The sequence below is a fragment of the Oreochromis niloticus genome, linkage group LG5 (assembly GCF_001858045.2).
Source record: "Oreochromis niloticus isolate F11D_XX linkage group LG5, O_niloticus_UMD_NMBU, whole genome shotgun sequence".
In the NCBI taxonomy this organism is placed as follows: Eukaryota; Metazoa; Chordata; class Actinopteri; order Cichliformes; family Cichlidae; genus Oreochromis; species Oreochromis niloticus.
The window spans coordinates 16,753,673-16,771,853 of NC_031970.2; the positions used below are offsets into that span (position 1 = coordinate 16,753,673).

Consider the following 18,181-nt stretch of genomic DNA (forward strand, 5'->3'; position numbering starts at 1 on the left):
TAATTCATCCCAACTTCACTGTTCTCCTTTCACAACACATTAAAGGAGAAACGAACCTCAGTTTAGTCTGATTCTCAGCACAGGTCAGCTATTGGCTGATAGCAAAAGATGTTTTTTTTTTTCTACTGTGTGCATCCAGCAGTGTCACAGAGCATTTTTATATGCTGTCATGCTAAAGTGTTCTCTAAAGACAAAATGAGAAGAAAAATACCACCATTAAATCTTTGGTGTGATGATAATTAAACTCACATGTCCTCTTAAGCAAGGAGGCAGCCAGCATGCCTTCTGAGTTTGTGTGTCAATGAGTGTGTATGCTGCCTTTACTTGCTGATTCCCCCCACATGAGCCGTGACCACTTGATCTCTGATATGTGAAGCCCACAGGCGGCACCAAACAGTAAATAAGCCGGGATTAAAATGGATGTTGGGTGGTGTAAGTGACCATACATACGTTCTCTTAGGTGTCCTCTTTAGTTTGCATGTAGATGAACATTTGAAAGTTTTCTTGTTAGCTTTTATCCCATTTGGTATGCATTTCCTGAAGGCCTTTCATTCATTAACAAAGTATTTCTCTTGCTGTTTCAGGAAAGATCAAAATCTCCTCTCCACTGTGAACTGCTGGTATTTGGTCTTGGATCAAACCCGACGCGAGAGCAAAGACCACGCCACACTCAGCGACATCTACAACAACAACGTCATTGTCCGTTTGGCGCACGTGGGTGAAGATGTCATCAGACTTTTCAAAAAGGTCAGAATCAGAATTAAATGAATGAGGTCATGCTCCCCTGACTGTAACTAACACACACATTTCATCTGCTCAAATGCCATGACAGGTAATATGTAAAAATATATAAAAAATCTAATTAGGGGAAGAGCATGAAAATATCAGGAAATACAGTTAGGGATGTCAAACTCATTTTAGTGTATGGGTCATGTATTACCCAGTTTGATCTCGAAGGGTTTGGCCAGTAAAACCGCTGCATTATAGCCCATAAAAAACAAAGAAACAAACAAAAAAATATGTCCTTTGTCTTCTCTTACTTTTAGTGTAACCAAGTAAATGTACTTTAGTGTACTACAGTGATACTGGTACATTGCACACAATGTTTAGAATAATGAAGGAGGACTAGCTCTACAAATTCTTCCCCTTCACCTAAAATCAACAGCTATCAGATGGTTGAAACTTGGGCACAGTTGGGTGTTCCATCAGGACAATGATCCCGAACACATGAGGACAGGTTTTAGAAAGGATAGAGCAGGCTAGCATTAGCCTTCTGGAATGGTCTTCCCAAAGCCCCAACCTCAACCCTGTTGAGAATTTGTGAAATAATTTGTGGGTTGGTGCCAGGAAACCAGCTAAATTTAAATGAACTCCACCACCCTTTGCCAAGAAGAGTGATCAAATATTCAGCCAAAATTGTGCCAGAAGCTTCTGGATGGCTAGCAAAAGTGTCTTGTTGAGGTGCAAGTTGCTAAGGAACATTTAACCAAATATTAATGGGGGTGTATGTATCCTGGGAGGATTAGAGCAAATTCAAAAATAATTTCAATCTCATCCACCGAAAGTCAGTAAAGATTTATGCTGTTCAATCATTCCACCCTGGAAAAAACAACAGTTCAAAGAAATCATTAAAGCAAAAACTTAGCTTGACACACATGCTGCAGTAACTTTATGTAAACTTCTGACCACAGCTATAACTTTCTTTCATTTATCCAAAATTTTGTCTTTCAAACATATGTCTGAAACTATATATACTATATATATACGTTAGTATACTATATATGCTATATACTGTTACATATAAGAGTATACATAACATATGCTTTGCATGAGAGTAGCAGGGTGCAAGTGGAAAAGCACCCCCAACCACCTTAGGGATTTTATATCAGTATCATTTGACAGCAGCAGGAGTTTAGAGTAATTTATGCCTTCTAGGGGGCTCTGCAGTATCTTGATGGGAGCCCTGATGAGAATGGGATAGCCTGTAACCCATGCTAGGAAAAACACTAACTGCCTGCAGAAAATCTTTTTTTTTTTTTCAAAATGTTAGCTCAAATTCTGGTAAAGTTCTCCTGAACAATAATCCTGTTATTCTCCGGTATCCTGGTTCAGCTGCAGTCTTGATGTTAATAAATGACACATGGGGGGAGGGAAATGAATCAACTCTGGCATCTTTTTAAACAAAGACTAAATGTACTGAATGTGCTAAAGTCTAATGCCTGTCACATGTGAAATTGCAAGATTGCTGTTTTGACAAAGTAGTCCCTGAGAGGTGACAAAAAACAAAACAAAAACAGGACTGATTGAGCTGAGCATTACTCCATATCCCCTCAAACGGATTTCTAGGCTCACTCTCCACTGGCATCATTCCCCCTCTTGGGTTATAAACCCTTTTGTGGACCAATTCATCATAGGCTCTTATCCTTTAAAACTGAACGGAAACTGCGACTCCGCTCAATGGGAAATGCTCTGCGGTTACTGCGCTGTTCTATTTTAGTCTGCATTTGCACTTTGGGCATTGTATTAGATCTTTTCTGGTGCAGCGTAATGATAGCATTTCAATACTGCTGACATCTATCACACACAAAATAAAACTGGCACACAGCTTTCAAGTGTCTCACATGTGGGAAAGCAGTTCTGTTAACTAACCCAAATGTGGTATTATTTTCCTCTACAAAGCTGTCTCCTGTTGTTCTTTTTTTTACAGAGTAAAGACATCGGCGTACAGATGCATGAAGAGTTAGTGAAAGTCACCAATGAACTGTACACGGTGAGTTGCTGTTGCTTGTGTTGAAAGCCTATGGGATGTCAATCTTAAAGCCAGGCTTTTTTTAAATACCTGAACCTGCAACCTGTGGGTTTGACACCACACAGAGCAGATGTGCCTTTTCAGCAGAGCAGCCTGTAACAGGTCATTTCTTCCCTCTCCTGAGGTCATGAAAGGATAAAATTTACATTCTTCCTCCTGCTGTGAATTGCTACATGAGTTGAAGGAGACAGTGTTCCTGCTCCTAGCTGTGCTTCAAGCAGACTCAGCAGTCTGCGCTACAGAGGTGCACTGTGCTTACAGCAAAATGAGCTTCTGTAATGTTTTTAGCTAATGTTACATGTAATCTGACACCTCTGCTTGCCTCATATGTTAACAGTTGTCACTCTCGGTGGACTGTTATAACCACATGCTGCATATAGAAATGTGTGCATATGCATACTAGTAAACCAACAGCAAAGGTTTGTGCAGTGGTGCAGACACAAAACATCTGCGTTTATCTGCAATGCATCTTCATTTGGCAAAAGAAAAGGAACTGAGGCTGCATGTGGGACAGTACAGCAAACTCGCCAGAATGCATTCTTTTGGCTCTAATTGCTCGGTGATATCCTTATCTTTACTTACTGTTCAATGGCCAATATGATTCATAGCATAAACGAAAAAACAATTTACAAGCGTAAAGAGACTAGATGTAATTAAGACTACGATGAAAGTGTATTTTGGCAAGCAGGACAATGGCATGCTGTGAAACAGAATACCCTCGTGGATTATTTTTTCCCCTCATCACATCCACAATTCAGTCACCAAATTTTGTTTTAAAGGTCTTAAAACATTCCATTGCAAATAAGATGAGAAACAACAACATGCTCTTACAGATTTGCACTACTTTTCACTTTAAATTTGATTTATTTCATGACCGAACATCATTTCTTTTCCAGCATGTATAAAACGCCACTCTTGGCTGCTTGCACGTTCAATCCTTTCTCTTGGCATCCTAGTTGTTGTCAGCTTAATTGTGCAGATGATCAATCCTTTATCATGGTCCTGTAAAACTGGCTAAACATAATTGCAGCAAAGTTTGACAACCCTGTGATTTGATTCCTTTATGATAAAGGAGCAAAAAGCGAAGATGAGCAGAAAGTAGGTCAATTTTGGTTTATTTTTCTACAGTTAGTTTTGCAAATTGTTAGTAATTTACAAAATTACTAAATTTAAAAAAGAGTTGGTGGCAAAGGGAAAAAAAAAAGACCTAATAAGAAAGCTAAGCACGTGTGCACATTGCAAAATGATGTGTATGCAGCACATCACAAATGGATTTGAATCTGGATTACTGAAATCGTATAAACCACACGAGAATAGTTCTCACATGTAACATTGTACCGTGCATGTTATATTACTGCTATACTGATATTGATTTCTCCTCCCTCTGATTCATGCATTATTAAATGCCTGTCTGCAGCTCCCACACACAGCATAAGGAATAGCAGGAGTCTGCTCAACTTTATAATTGAGAAAAGTGTCGAGTTTAAGAGAAAATATAATCATTGTGTGGTTATTTTATCATTTGCATCTTAAATAAGCAAATGTTGTCAGGCAGCAGGTCCCTGGTATTGGTCAGCTGCTGAGTTTTTGCAAAAATTGAGGAGTTTTTTGTTCCATCTGTAGCAGAGGAGGTTGCTCACTGACACTTTGTAACCTCCTTCCTCCCCTGCTGATCGATCTCACTGTCCTTTGCACGTCCGTTGCAGACGGGGTTGCTAGGAAACCAGAACTTGAGAATCAGTGATGGTGAAGCAGATGTTGTGCGACTGTGCTGTTGATTCAGGTTTACTAGTTAAACATTTACATGTGGCTTTTTTGATAAAACCATGAAACATTCATCTGAAAACATAGATTGTTTTTGTAAAAGTACCACGCCTGTCTTACTTTACTTGCTGGGATATTTAATTTGTCTTGCTATTCTGTGGTTAGGCCATTCAGACAGTGTGGAGACATCAGACAGACGTACTGGACACTCCAGCTCAGTTAGAAAATGTCAATGAAAATATGACAGTCCCATGAGAATGATGAGTATGCTACACTCACTAATGTTTACTTGTGTGATGAACAAAAATACTCGGGGGTCTTATTGGTATCTTTCTAAACAGCAGCTGTGTTTATTAAGCCATGATGATCTGGTTATAAAATTAATAAGAAAGGTTCATAAAAAAGAGAATACTGACAATTCTTAGCTTATTTAGCCAAAAGGCTGATGACCTCATGCCGTGGCGAGGCGTGTCTCGTCTGTCTGTCCGTTAACAATTCACAAGAATCCTTCTTCCTCCTAACTACAGGATATTGGTCATATTTTAGTGGAACCTGCACATGGTGATCATCTCACAGGTCTTCATCAAATTTGTGTTGAAGGTCAAGTTCAAAGTCACATTTGTCGTTCTCATTGGATTTTAAAATTCAGATTACGTGGTGTTTCGGCCATTTTTTGCTGGCCACTTATTGTGTTTTCAGTCCTGTAGTTGATTCTTTGTCCTAAAGGACAAACTACAGGGTGTCTCTCTACGGTTTTTCTTTCTCTTATTTCTTTCTCCTTAACATAGCCTGGTTCAGACTGAAGTTTTTTCTACATACTGTCGGATCGTTGAGTTTTTTTCTTTAAGACTGCAGAATCTTTAGGTTATAAAGTAAAATAATCTGATGATCAACAAGGATCCTGTACCAAAATTTGAGGATATTGCTTTTCTTCATCATACTTATCAGTTTCCTTGCTAGTTTAACTGTGATGTCCTTTATACTTGCTGTGTATTCTTGCAGGTGATGAAGACGTACCACATGTACCACACTGAGAGTCTCAGTGCTGAGAGCAAACTGAAGGAGGCAGAGAAGCAGGAGGAGAAGCACATTGGCAAGGCTAATGACATTGGCCTGCGTTATGGTTACGATGATCGTCCACAGCGTCGAAGTTCTGTAAAGAAGATGGAGAAACTGAAGGAGAAGGTCTGTTTTAGCCCATGTATAATGAGGATTTATGTCATGCACATTACTTCCAATACACTCTTATCTACTCGATTGCAAAAAAGCTGTAAATGCATTTGTAATTGAAGTGTCCAAGTAAATCCAACTATTTTATACATGCATACTGACAGATTATAGAGAAGATAAAACTGTTTAATGTATAATGCATTCTTAGAGTACATTAGGAAACCATTTTGCTTCCTCCCTTGATGGGACTCTCGCTCTTCCTTTTACACCCCCAGAGACAAGCCAAGTACTCTGAAAACAAGATGAAATGCACAAAGGCCCGGAATGACTATCTTCTCAATCTGGCAGCTACTAATGCCCTGGTGGCCAAATACTACATCCACGATGTCTCAGACATGATAGATGTAAGTCAGAGCCAAGAATGGAAATATGGATGGAGATGGAAATACTCTCTTTTTGTCAGAGTGCATTTTTTTCAGTTTAAGTTTGTTTTTGGATCTGTAATATGTACTATGCTTTGTTTTTTTTGTCCCCAGTGTTGCGACTTAGGGTACCATGCAAGCTTAGCACGCACCTTGAGAACCTACCTTTCTGCAGAATATAGTCTAGAAACTTCTCGCCACGAAGGGTTGGACTTACTGGAGGGAGCAGTGGATGCCATGGACACCAGAGGAGACAAGCTGAAGTTTATGGACACACATTGCCAGATCTTCTGTCCTCCTGCATGCTTTGACTATCAGCCACACATGGGAGATGAGGTGAGTCAACAGGGAGGGTAATGATTTAAAAAGGCTTTCTTTGAAGGTCTTTATTCTTGCTATGTTTATTTTGCACTGTGTTAAGTCACTTTCGGAAATATCCCTTTATTTCTTAATCCCAGGTGTGTCAAGTGAGTGCACAGCAGCCTGTCCAGACAGAACTCTTGATGCGCTACCACCAGCTGCAATCACGTCTGGCCACACTAAAAATAGAAAATGAAGAGGTGAGCGGCTCATTTTAAAGCAAAACAAACTCACTGACAGGGTTTTAATAGTTTTGCAATTTTCATTAGTTTTTATTTTTATTTCGTTTTGACTTCAGATTTTCAATTTTATATTAGTTTTAATTAGTTTTTACCATTTGTTTGCTAGTTTAGTTTAGTTTTTATTTTTTTTGAAAATCCTTAGTTTCAGTTTAGTTTTGATTAGTTTCAGTTATAGTTTTAGTTGTGTTTGCAATAATTAAGTGTAACAAAATCCCAGTTTCATCATATCAGTCATTCTCTTCTGCTTATCCTTGGGTATGTTGCTATTCCAGCTACCATATCCTGCACCCTGGACAGGTCGCCTGTCTGTCGCAGGGTTAACACGCAGAGACAGACAACTCACATTCCCACCTATGGGTTCTTTAAATAAATAAATAAAGGCAGATGAACAACCGTTGATACCAGGCAACTATAAAATGTATATCTTGGCCACAATGAGACTATTAACTCTTGCAGCACCGGGTGTTCGTAATTTTGGTTCAAGTGAATTGATAAACCTTTTGAAGGCAATTGACTCACACAGTTGTGTAGATATCCCAGTCCTGTTGTCTTGGGATGCATCACGCTGCCTTGCCTGGGGTTAGCTTCTGTTTCTGGGGATGAGGGTTGGGCGTGCTCCCTTACCTTCTCCAGGTAAGCTAGGCTAGGTTAGCCTTCTTGTGTGAGCTTTTCAAGTGCACTTTAAGGTTTGTGGGATTTTTTTCCTTTTAGAAATGTCCCTCATAATTTGTCTCTTTCCACTACAAGACACATGCTTTATCCAAAACACAGTGATATTCAAAGTAATCCCAAATTGGACTCTGGGGCTTTCTCCAGACTTTTCCTGACATGATTCTGCGCGTGGACGGAGCAGCAACACAGACGACTTGACTAACGTACTGCCACCTGCTGGCATAATGAGACACAGCAAGAAAAAAACCTGGAAACTAAACTTAATTTTCACCCTTGACTATTGTATGGCACGCACACATCAACGAAAACTAAACACATTTTTGCAATAAATTCAGTTAATTTTAGTTAGTTTTGTGAACACTCATTACAGTTTTAGTTAGCTTTCCTTTTTTTGTTTTTATTTTTATTTCCGTTAACGAAAATGTTTTTTCACTTCTAGTTTTCGTTATTTCGTTAGTTTTCGTTAACGATAATAACCTTGCTCACTGATGTGCTTAGGTATACATTTTAGATGGCCTCATCAATACTCACACTCAGTTCATATTTGGCCTTTGATATGTGAAGCAACATCTGTATTCTTTTGTCTCAAAGGTCAATATTTTCCTGTAGTATATCATGATGTTTCATAGTGATAGTGTTACACAGATACCGATACCAGAGTCTTTTGAGAAAGAGTATTTATGTACAAAGGTGTACATAAATAAAAATGAGAAATGTATGCAAATGATTATCAGTGATAGTGAAGTTAGATCCTGAATCCTGTATAGGGTCTCATAGGGGAAGCTGTTAACATAGTAGTCTGATCGCTGAGTTTGAATATAGAGGTTGCACCATCAGTGTATTAATGCAAAATACTGTGCAAGGAAGTGAAGTTATCATTCAAACCATCGACTAAATGTAGAAGAACAGGAAAAAAAAACACATATCTGCTGCTCTAAATGCAAGAGTCTTTAAAACAACATGCTCAGACACCAGAGTCCTTGAGAAAGAGTCTTTATTGCTGTTAGATTGATGCGTTACATTTAGTTTTATAGTTCAAAAATTTTTGCAAACACTCACTGACACTTTCCCTTACATCTGAAGCTGTAAGCTAATCAGCTACTTATCAGTCATTAGGTAGTTAGCTTAGTTTAGCTAGCTTTGATCGATGTCATCCACTGAATACTGAAATCACTGAAATCGTTCTCTTATTATTGTTTCTTTTACCTTTATTCAACCAGGAAAACCCCATTTAGATCAAATCTCTTTTCCAAGGGAGACCTCGTCTGATCTTTCTGTAAATTATTCCATGTCCAAGTAAATAGTCAGAAAAAGCTTTTTCCCCCAGCCTGTTAGAACTCTAGGCACATTAAAAAGCAACCATTTACAGAAGTATAGCTGGTAAATGTTGGTGCTGGGACTGAGAAGGGTAAGGTGAAACTAAAAGTTGTAGAGAAAGAAATACCAATACTGTTTTTGCAAGTGGTCAATGATGCCCAATCCATAAAATCTGTATTGCAGGCATGAAAGTAATATATCTGTGTTTTAATTCATCTTTTTTAGCAAACAAAAGAATTTTTCACAAAACTATTCCTTTAGGAAAAACAGAACCCATCCCTCTGATGAGTCTATCACTCATCATCATGGCACAGGAGGCACTGTCATACCTTCATTTACTGTGTTGTATTTAATAATGAAGGCCACCAACACCCTCCGCTACAAACATGTAACAACAGCCAACCACTCTCCAGAGCTGTCACTATGCATTCATATTCATTCATTAAATCTGACACTGATATGTGGGGTCATATCTCATCCAGTCTCCTGCTTCCAATGGGGGCCACCCCCAGCATGGTCACCAAGGCCACTGTGACTCACACAGACATGTTTAAAGGTCACCAGGGTGTGTGTATGTGTCAGTGGCTGTCTGTCATGAATAAGGAAATCCACGCTCCCTTCCTGTCTGCCTCGCATGGAAGGCACATAGTTAATCTTTCATGTCGTGATGCATCAAGCTAGCAAGCTAATTACTCTATTGTTCACTCTGTCAGTCTAACTACGGTGCAGATAGCCTGCAGCAGTATAATCTGAGCTGCCGTGTTTACACCACAGTTTGTTCGAGACACTGAGAAGACTAATGAAAATATGCCCAGTGGTACAAATATTCATTTATTATTTTACGTGTACAAATGACCAGTTTGCTATCTTTTTTTAATATAATTGTATTTAAACAAATATATTCATGTTGTGATTAATGCTGAAATGACAACTAAAGTTTACATCTATATGTGTTTCAGGTGAGGAAGACTCTTGACGCCACCTTGCAGACCCTCCATGATATGCTTACTGTGGAGGACTTTGATGTTTCAGAGGCTTTCCAGCACAGCCAATCCACAGAGTCTGTGAAATCAGCCTCATCTGACTCTTACATGAGCAAGGCAAACATCGCCAAAAGACGAGCCAATCAACAAGAGACTGAGGGCTTCTACTTTACTGTGAGTAGTCGGACAAATGAACAAAGAAATTGCAGCGTGGTGTAAATGTGCACAGTATGACACAAAGAATGTCTAGAAATAGCACTAATTGTCTTTTTGTCTTTCTTATCAATAGAAGTACAAGGAGTACTTGAATGGCAGCAATCTCATTGTCAAACTGCAGGCTAAGCATGACCTTCTGAAGCAGACGCTAGGAGAAGGTGAGACTTATTAAAACGTTGTCGCACTGTGTTTAGCGGTGTAGGAAGTTCTATATTAAAGTAACTGCTAAGCTGCCAAGAAAGAAAGTATCTCTACAGTATATTAGTACCTTGATATATAGAAGCACATATAGAAAATCTATTATAGCTGTTTTTATCCAAAGGAAGTAGAGCTACTTTCAGCAGCTCCCTTATTCATAAGGGGTCACCATAGCAGGTAACTCTGCATGTTTGATTTGGCACATTTTTTACACCAGATGCCCGTCCCGATGCAACCCCAAAGGAATTTGTGTCTCCTCCTGGGATGGAACCAGAGCTCTTTCACTTGTTAGGCAACTATGTAACAACACTATACAATTTAGCCGAAGGAAGTAATTTTTAAGAATATATAATATCTTCAGTTTGTATGTAGCCTACCCCATGCTTTTAGAAAATATGATACAAAATTATATCATTCAGAGCTATATTAAGAGAACAAAAACCCTGCAGTCCATGGTAACAAGCACTGTTATAAAAATTTAAGACCCGAGAGCTGTTAAAATAATGAAGCCAAAGGGTCAGTAAGGGTCTGTATCTTTTAATGTCACAATGTTGCTACTTTGGAATCACAAACATGTGTTAAATAATTTTGATTTGTTGGGAATATTACAAGTTTTCAGACTCCCATATATCACAGTTGTGTCTGCTGTACACAGATTCATTTAGAAATCAGATAATTAAATGTTGATCAAAACAAAACACCAAATTATGTTACTTATTATATTAATTATATTATTATAAATGATATTATGTAGTAAAGTTGTAGTTCTCATGGCATCCTGAAAACTGCACGACCTAAAAGCAGGTCATCTCAAGCCATGGATTACTAGTATAGCATTGAAATGATATTTCTTCCCATACTTTCCTTACATATTCCTGATATTAAATATGTGTTAAACTCATCCAGAAGAGAGAAGAAAAGTATATTTGATGCCATGATGTCATGGCGATCATCAGACTGCTAGCGTATGCTTTAAGGTTGGAATTATGTGTTTGACATAAAGAAGGATTGTGCTGGAAGCTGCTTTACACATGACATGATCCTTGAACAAACATTTCTGACTGACTGATCAAAGCGAGGCCTCAATTTGTTTGCTATACTGAAACGTGCGTGTGAGTGTGCTAATGTGGTGCACATATCATGAAATCATAACACTGTACAAATCAGCTCCCACTCTTGTTGCCCCTGGATACATTTTCACTTTCACAGAGCTAGTCCCCTTCTGGGGCTCTTGTGCTGTTTCTAGGGCGACCGTTGAATGACCGCTGCCTGGCGGTGAGTCAGATCCAACCATGGCGTTCACCCCATTCAGCCTGGCTGAATAGATGCCCGTTTTCTCATAACACCCCTTTCCTTCTCCATCTGCCAGCCATGTATAGTCAGCCAGCACTCAACCGTGCTGCTAACTTCTGCGATTGTAAAACTAATGTGTTCTAATTTAGCTTCTCTCTCTGTGTGCTTATTCCTTTTAGGGGAGAGGGCTGAATATGGAACAACGAGGTGAGGTTTTCAGTGACAAGAGGGTGAATAAAGTCGGCAATGATGTGTAAAATCCTTCCTGTGTCCTTGGATGTGGCACAAATAAACTCACAGTGTAGGAAAATTGTTAGCTCACCATGTTGAATGGTTTGGATCCAAATTAGAGATGCTTTAATCTATAAAAATATCTTAAGACTAGGGAGTGAAATGCCAGTGAGATGGATAAAGGTTTGATTAATAAAAACAATTCAATGAGAAGAAAATTAACAAATATTGACAAGAAGGGCGTGTGACAAATACAAATGCTTGACTTTTATTTTGATCAATTAAATTTGATATTTAATTATATCTGTATTGAGTATTTTGTGATGTATTACCTTTCAGTCATTATTACTATTACAGGAGCTCCATCCTTGTATTATTTTTACTTTTAGGTTAATACATAAATTTGCTTTCTTGCCAAGTGTTAAATGAGAAAGTTGATCCCGGAAAGCTGATTCTGTTCATCCTGATGGTGTGTTGGTCCCACTCAGGTGATTGTATGCTCAGATTGAGGCTACAGCAAAGGGTTTGCTAATTTAATTTATCATTTGTATAATTTGGATTTTAGACAAATGAAATAAGCAACGCAAAATATTATACATTTAAAGCCACTAGCTAAGCAATTTCAAGGTACTTATTTATTTTTGGTTTTAAAAAATTGTGCTAAGCTAGATAATATGATTATGGCTTTATAGAGACAGCGTAATGCATCATGCACTCACTCACTGATTGCCCACTAAATGAAACATATTCCACTGTACTTTGTAGTGTAGTACTTTGTACTGTCTATAGAAAGTATTAAAAATGTATGTAGCCCAAAAAGCCTAAAACTGACATATTTAACATTCTCTATTAATTCATTTTTTGTTAAGTTGCCCATTTTTATCCTTTCTTCTTTATCTCTGTCATATCAGGTTTGTAATTTTTTGACAGGTGACAGAACTGTAAAGGATACACCTTTATGCTATTCAAAATTAATGGAGAGCCATGAATTATTTTCCCTTCCTGTCTGAGCGAGAGTTTGACTAATTGCTCTCTGTCTCTTCATATTTAGCATAAAGAAATGAAAAGAGTATCGGCTGTCTCATCTAGCTCTCAGCAAGAAAGCAAATGACTGTAGCCTATCTCAGAAACGGTCAATATATGACTACCATATTCTTTATGATTTGGAGCAGCCTATCATTTTGGTAAAGATCTGAAAAGAAAAATATTTTAAGCAAAATCAGTTTTACTGTTTCATATTGCATTATTTTTTTATGTTTGCATTGTACCAACCCTACAAACCCCACCATCTCCCCAGGCCCCCAACTCTTCCCCCTAAACCCCAGAGAATGCGGAAGTGTAGACCTCGCTCCATTTTTAACCGTAGGCTGTTTAACGGCAATATGGAGGCCTTCATTCAGGTATAAGCCCATCTGTGCCCTCTGTCTCTCATGAGCTCAGCTTTCTCGCTAGCAGTCCTTGGGGGTTCTCTTGCCTGTGACCACTCTTTTATCCAAACATTGCCTCACTCATGCACTGACTTTCCTCTTGCTCAATGCTTGTCTTCACATTTGACGAAAACACTGGATAAGGTGAAAGCTGGTCCAGCAGCTTGATGTGAAGATGGTCTATTTTCAAAAGCACCAGTATAAGGTTTGTTCTTGTGAGCCCCCAACCTCCGTACACTGAATTAATTTGGCTGTATGTCAGTTGGCCACACAGCAGCTATGCAAATAAACAGATGGCCACTTCCACTCTAATGCTAATCAAACTCAGCAGACAAGCAGGGCATGCACCGACAAAAGTACAGAGATAAAACGATTAACCAAAGAATCAACTGACAAAAAAACAAAAGGAAAAAAAAGATTTTTTTGCTTTATTGATTTTTTGTATAGTATCATTATATATATCTTAGTAGTTCTTCAGCGGGCTCTTTTCTCACAGAACAAATAAAGAATCAGTTAGTTGAGGAGATGTTGTAATTAGCAGATCGACTGATACATCGATTCTTATTTCCCTCCAAGTCAAGAAGCTGTTTTTGGCTAGAAAGATATGTGTATTCCCCCCACCCACCATGCTCTGAAGTAGGCCCTTCCCTCCCACTCCCCCCAAACCATGCCCTCATGTCTCACACGCCACATGGCACTGATGCTTTGACTGATGCTTTTCTCAGGCCATGCCTCGTCCTTCTTTCTCTCTCTCTCTCTCTGTCTCTCTGTCTGTCTGTCTCTCTTTGTAAGATCTGTCTCTCTCACTAACCTGTTGTGGTTGTTGTTGCTTCTCTTCCTCTGTCTACGTGCCTTACTGCTCTCTGCCCAGGGGAAGACGGAATGTCCGTGCGAGGAGTCAGGTACTCTGTCTTATAGCTGGGTGGGATCATTACACTGTGTTTAGTATGCTAACCAACATTTCTGTGCCTCTGTCCCGTTGGGATTCCTGTGAAAATACTGTTATCTTAGTGCACTAATATATTTTTGTTTTGCATATTGTGACTCAGAAAGTTAACGTTAAGTGATAAATGATATCATCTCAGCCTTCTCATCATAACGGCTTGCTAGCGTGACTATTTGTTATGGTTATTAATTTCTGATTTAGTGGTTTCTCTAGTAATAATTTGATTATGTCTATAGGATTCAGGCCAGCCTATACCAGCGGTGGTTGAGAGCTGTATTCGATACATCAACCTGTATGGTATGTTCCAATTCTATTCATAAGTTATCGTTCCACAATGGCTGATGTTTTATTTATGTAGTGCACATTCACAACAAAATTCAACAAATTCAAATTTCACAAAACAAATTCGCATCGGGTCACATTAAGGATTCTTATATTGCAAAGTAGGGACCCTGCAATTTTAGAAAGAAACCTCGACAATAAGAGCGCTTAGAGAGCGAACTCCCCCCAAAGGTCAAAGGGGTAAAACTTGGTTTTTTTTCATTACAGTATGATGACATCAGCCTGTTATGGTGTCAGTGTGACTATGTAGGGCCTAATATTGGGGGGGGGGGAAAAAAAAGCATGTTGTACATCTCTTTCCATCCATCAACTTTGACCTTGGGTGCTAACATTTGAGATCAAAGTCAAATGGTTACCTAACCTGGGTGCTTATGTCTCTCAAGACTCTCAATATAAAGTTTTCACCTAAATTACTCAACTCGAGCTTTTATTGGTGTCTATCATCACACAATATTTGAAAATTATATCTTAACCCTTTCACGTATAGTGGTCACTACAGCGGACAGACCTTCAAAGGCTGTTTCCTTGTATTTGTGTCAGGGTTGATGGTATACTTGCACATAATCACAACACACAGTGTATATTATTTATTCGTTTGTCAAATTCATAAGCCAAAACGTATGTTGCCCACCTAAGTGGACATGAAAAAAAAAACTTTGAAAAGTACATGTGTAAAAAAATTAGGTTCAAAAGTCTTTTTTTCATGCCTAAAGATGAATAAAAATTAAAAAATCCTGATTGAGGTTGTCATAATTTATGCATGAAAGGGTTAAAAACTGCACTAGAGCGCTAACAAACACCAACAGACAGACAGTTATTCGCTACAACAAGTTGGGGGTGAGGGGAAACGCTTACATGTGGTTTTCAGTCTGTATAATCAAAACATAACAAAACATAGAATCTTATACAATCTGATTGTTAGGGTTTTTTCTCTTTGTTATTGTAGGGTCTTTACCTTCTAATATAAAGTGCCTTGAGGTGACTGTTGTTGGGATTTGGTCCTATATAAATAAAATAAAACTGAATGATATGTATTTACAACTTTAATATTGTTAATAGTAGCCATTCAAATATTTTTGGTAATTTAGAAGTTAATAGCAGTGAAATAGCATTCAATGTGAGATAATATAACTGCTCCAACTGGATCGTTTGGAAAATCTTAAACTGGGGCATTTCACATGTACAAGCCTGGATGAGAGAGTGAGGTGAAATATTCATTTCTATGATTCATTCATTACTAAAAATGGGTTGCATTCTAATATTCATGATGCTCAGCTTACATTAATCCTTATATATAAGAAAGAAGATGGGGTGTAAGTGATAAACAGGACTTCTACTGTCTAAGAGATGCTAATGAATACTGACTAACTAATAGTAACGTCTGTCTTGTGAAAATTGTTATAATAAGAGAAACAATGTAATTTTGATTTCCACCAGTTATGATTGAAAAAGCAGAAGCTTTGGGCCACATCCCTTAATTTTTTAATTAAGATGTTTATAGTCTAATTGCCACAGTGCTGTAAAATCAAGCTATAACAGTCATGCTGTCTGCCTGTCACAAATGTGTGAAAAAAATGGGTTGTTCTAAGGAACTCACCACTGTTACTGCGGTATTGTAACAATTGCAATCACTGCAACAAGTCAGTTCATGAAATTTCTTTCCCCCTATTCCATCATCAACTTTAAGTTGTGTTATTGCAAAGTGAAGTCATTTAGCAACCCCAGCAACACAGCCACAACATGGCCGACCACATAGAGGTACTGAGTAATGTTGTCAAGTGCTGGGTTCCCATGGCCAAGCAGTTCCTATATGTAGTAGGAGGCCCAGTACTTTTGACCATATAGTGTATGTGAAAAAGGTAAGATGTGCCATCTTAATCCATAACACTTTCATCCTTTGGTTATTGCCACTGCAAAAGAATCCTCTAGTCTTTTGTCTGTTTCACTTTCACACCAGATTGCTAGAGACTTACCCATACTCTCATGATGTAGTATGGGTAACTTCTGTGGATTTCTTTAGTTTTTTTAATATGTTTGAACTTTCACACCAGATTGCTAGAGACTTACCCATACTCTCATGATGTAGTATGGGTAACTTCTGTGGATTTCTTTAGTTTTTTTAATATGTTTGAAGTCTCCTATCTTTAAGCTTGTTTTTATACTAAGATACAAAAAAAGAAAAAACCTCTTTACTGAGACATTTAACAGAAATCAATCTGGTTTATTTTTAAGGGGGTGTGCCATTTATATTAATACCTTTTTTCCATTTTAGACTAACAGCTTTATATGTCCGCAGGTCTTCAGCAGCAAGGTATATTTCGAGTTCCAGGATCCCAGGTCGAAGTCAATGATATTAAAAATGCATTTGAAAGAGGTTAGTCCCAGGTCACTTAGCCATCTACTCTTGATTGATTTTAAATTTCGTTTTGCCCACCTCAGAAACCACAGTTACTCTCACAGGACTCTAAAGTGCAAATAAAGAGCCTGTGTGCCATATGTAACGCTGTAATGGACATGTAAACCATTTAATGCATAATACATGAGATCAGCATCCTAAATGAGCAAACATAACTGCACTCTTAATGCATACATTAACTTCCGAATTTGAAATGCATATTAAGAATCACTGCTATCTTACATGAAAGTGAGTGCAATGGATGAATACTGAGTAGACTGAAAGTATGCTACATCTACAGGAGAAGATCCACTGATGGATGATCAGACAGATCATGATATTAACTCTGTGGCGGGAGTTCTTAAGCTTTACTTCCGGGGGCTGGAAAACCCGCTGTTCCCTAAGGAGCGTTTCGTCGACCTCATATCCACTACCAGTGAGTAACATTCCAGGAAAACATGTGGAAAATGTTTTATCTAGTGTAGCACTCTGTGATTGTTGTTGTTCATTACTTTTAGAGCTTGACTCTGGTGCAGAAAGAGCTCATCACCTTCAGCAGATAATCGTGACTCTTCCGCGGCCTGTGATCATCGTCATGAGATACCTGTTTGCGTTTCTAAACCAGTAAGTCTCGTCACTACAAATTTTCCGGTGTGCAAAATTAAAATAATGATACTTACTGGTTCTGTTTTCCACAGTCTTTCCCAGTACAGCGATGAGAACATGATGGACCCCTACAATCTCGCTATTTGCTTTGGCCCCACGCTGATGCCCATACCAGATGACCAAGATCCTGTGGCCTGCCAAGCACATGTTAATGAGATCATTAAGACAATCATCATCCACCATGAGGTCATCTTTCCAACCCAGCGAGAACTGGAGGGACCTGTGTATGAGAAGTGCATGGCTGGAGGGGACGAATACTGGTAGGTTCAAAGCTAGGTGTCCAAAATGTGCTGTGTTTTCTGAGCCATTAACAAGTTGGCCTTGGAAAAATAGCACCATGTAACATTTTCCACTTCCTACCCTGGCTCTAAGCCATTTTGTACAAGGCTGTAGATTTTACACAGTCCTCAATACTGAATTATCTTCTTAGTATGCAGAAAGTTCAGAGGATTAAAAAGCCAGACAGAAACCCAATGAAGGGTACTGGCTTTTTTCTCATAAACACAAGACTTCTTTTCTATAGCAATGCTTGCAACAAGTGTTGTTTATTTTAAGACTGTTTGCACCAGCAATATGATTATTGAATAACATTAGTAATGCCTTTCTTAAATGATCCAACTGCTAGAATTAAAGAATGAAGAGTAGCTGTTCAGTTCCTTGTTAAAAGGATTTATTTATCCTGATCAGTCATTTTATTGGATAATATGAATCTCACATTTAATTTAGTA

The 18,181-nt window shown here is 38.4% G+C and overlaps 1 protein-coding gene across 5 annotated transcripts in view; it reads left to right on the top strand.

Annotated features, from left to right (window-relative positions):
- Positions 1 to 18,181, top strand: part of LOC100703081 (SLIT-ROBO Rho GTPase-activating protein 3) — a 36,589-nt gene that overhangs the window by 12,293 nt on the left and 6,115 nt on the right. For 2 of the 5 annotated variants that reach the window (XM_005453540.4, XM_005453538.4), the window contains exons 3-17: positions 585 to 747; positions 2,708 to 2,770; positions 5,576 to 5,758; positions 6,019 to 6,147; positions 6,280 to 6,501; positions 6,624 to 6,725; positions 9,716 to 9,913; positions 10,029 to 10,113; positions 11,626 to 11,653; positions 12,975 to 13,077; positions 14,287 to 14,347; positions 16,689 to 16,766; positions 17,089 to 17,223; positions 17,306 to 17,411; positions 17,486 to 17,713. In XM_005453540.4, coding sequence (XP_005453597.1) covers positions 585 to 747; positions 2,708 to 2,770; positions 5,576 to 5,758; positions 6,019 to 6,147; positions 6,280 to 6,501; positions 6,624 to 6,725; positions 9,716 to 9,913; positions 10,029 to 10,113; positions 11,626 to 11,653; positions 12,975 to 13,077; positions 14,287 to 14,347; positions 16,689 to 16,766; positions 17,089 to 17,223; positions 17,306 to 17,411; positions 17,486 to 17,713 — 1,884 coding nt within the window. Of the gene's footprint in view, positions 1 to 584; positions 748 to 2,707; positions 2,771 to 5,575; positions 5,759 to 6,018; positions 6,148 to 6,279; positions 6,502 to 6,623; positions 6,726 to 9,715; positions 9,914 to 10,028; positions 10,114 to 11,625; positions 11,654 to 12,974; positions 13,078 to 13,975; positions 14,348 to 16,688; positions 16,768 to 17,088; positions 17,224 to 17,305; positions 17,412 to 17,485; positions 17,714 to 18,181 lie in introns of those variants that run through there. The other 3 variants (XM_005453539.4, XR_002062223.2, XR_001224693.3) reach the window with 3 other exon arrangements.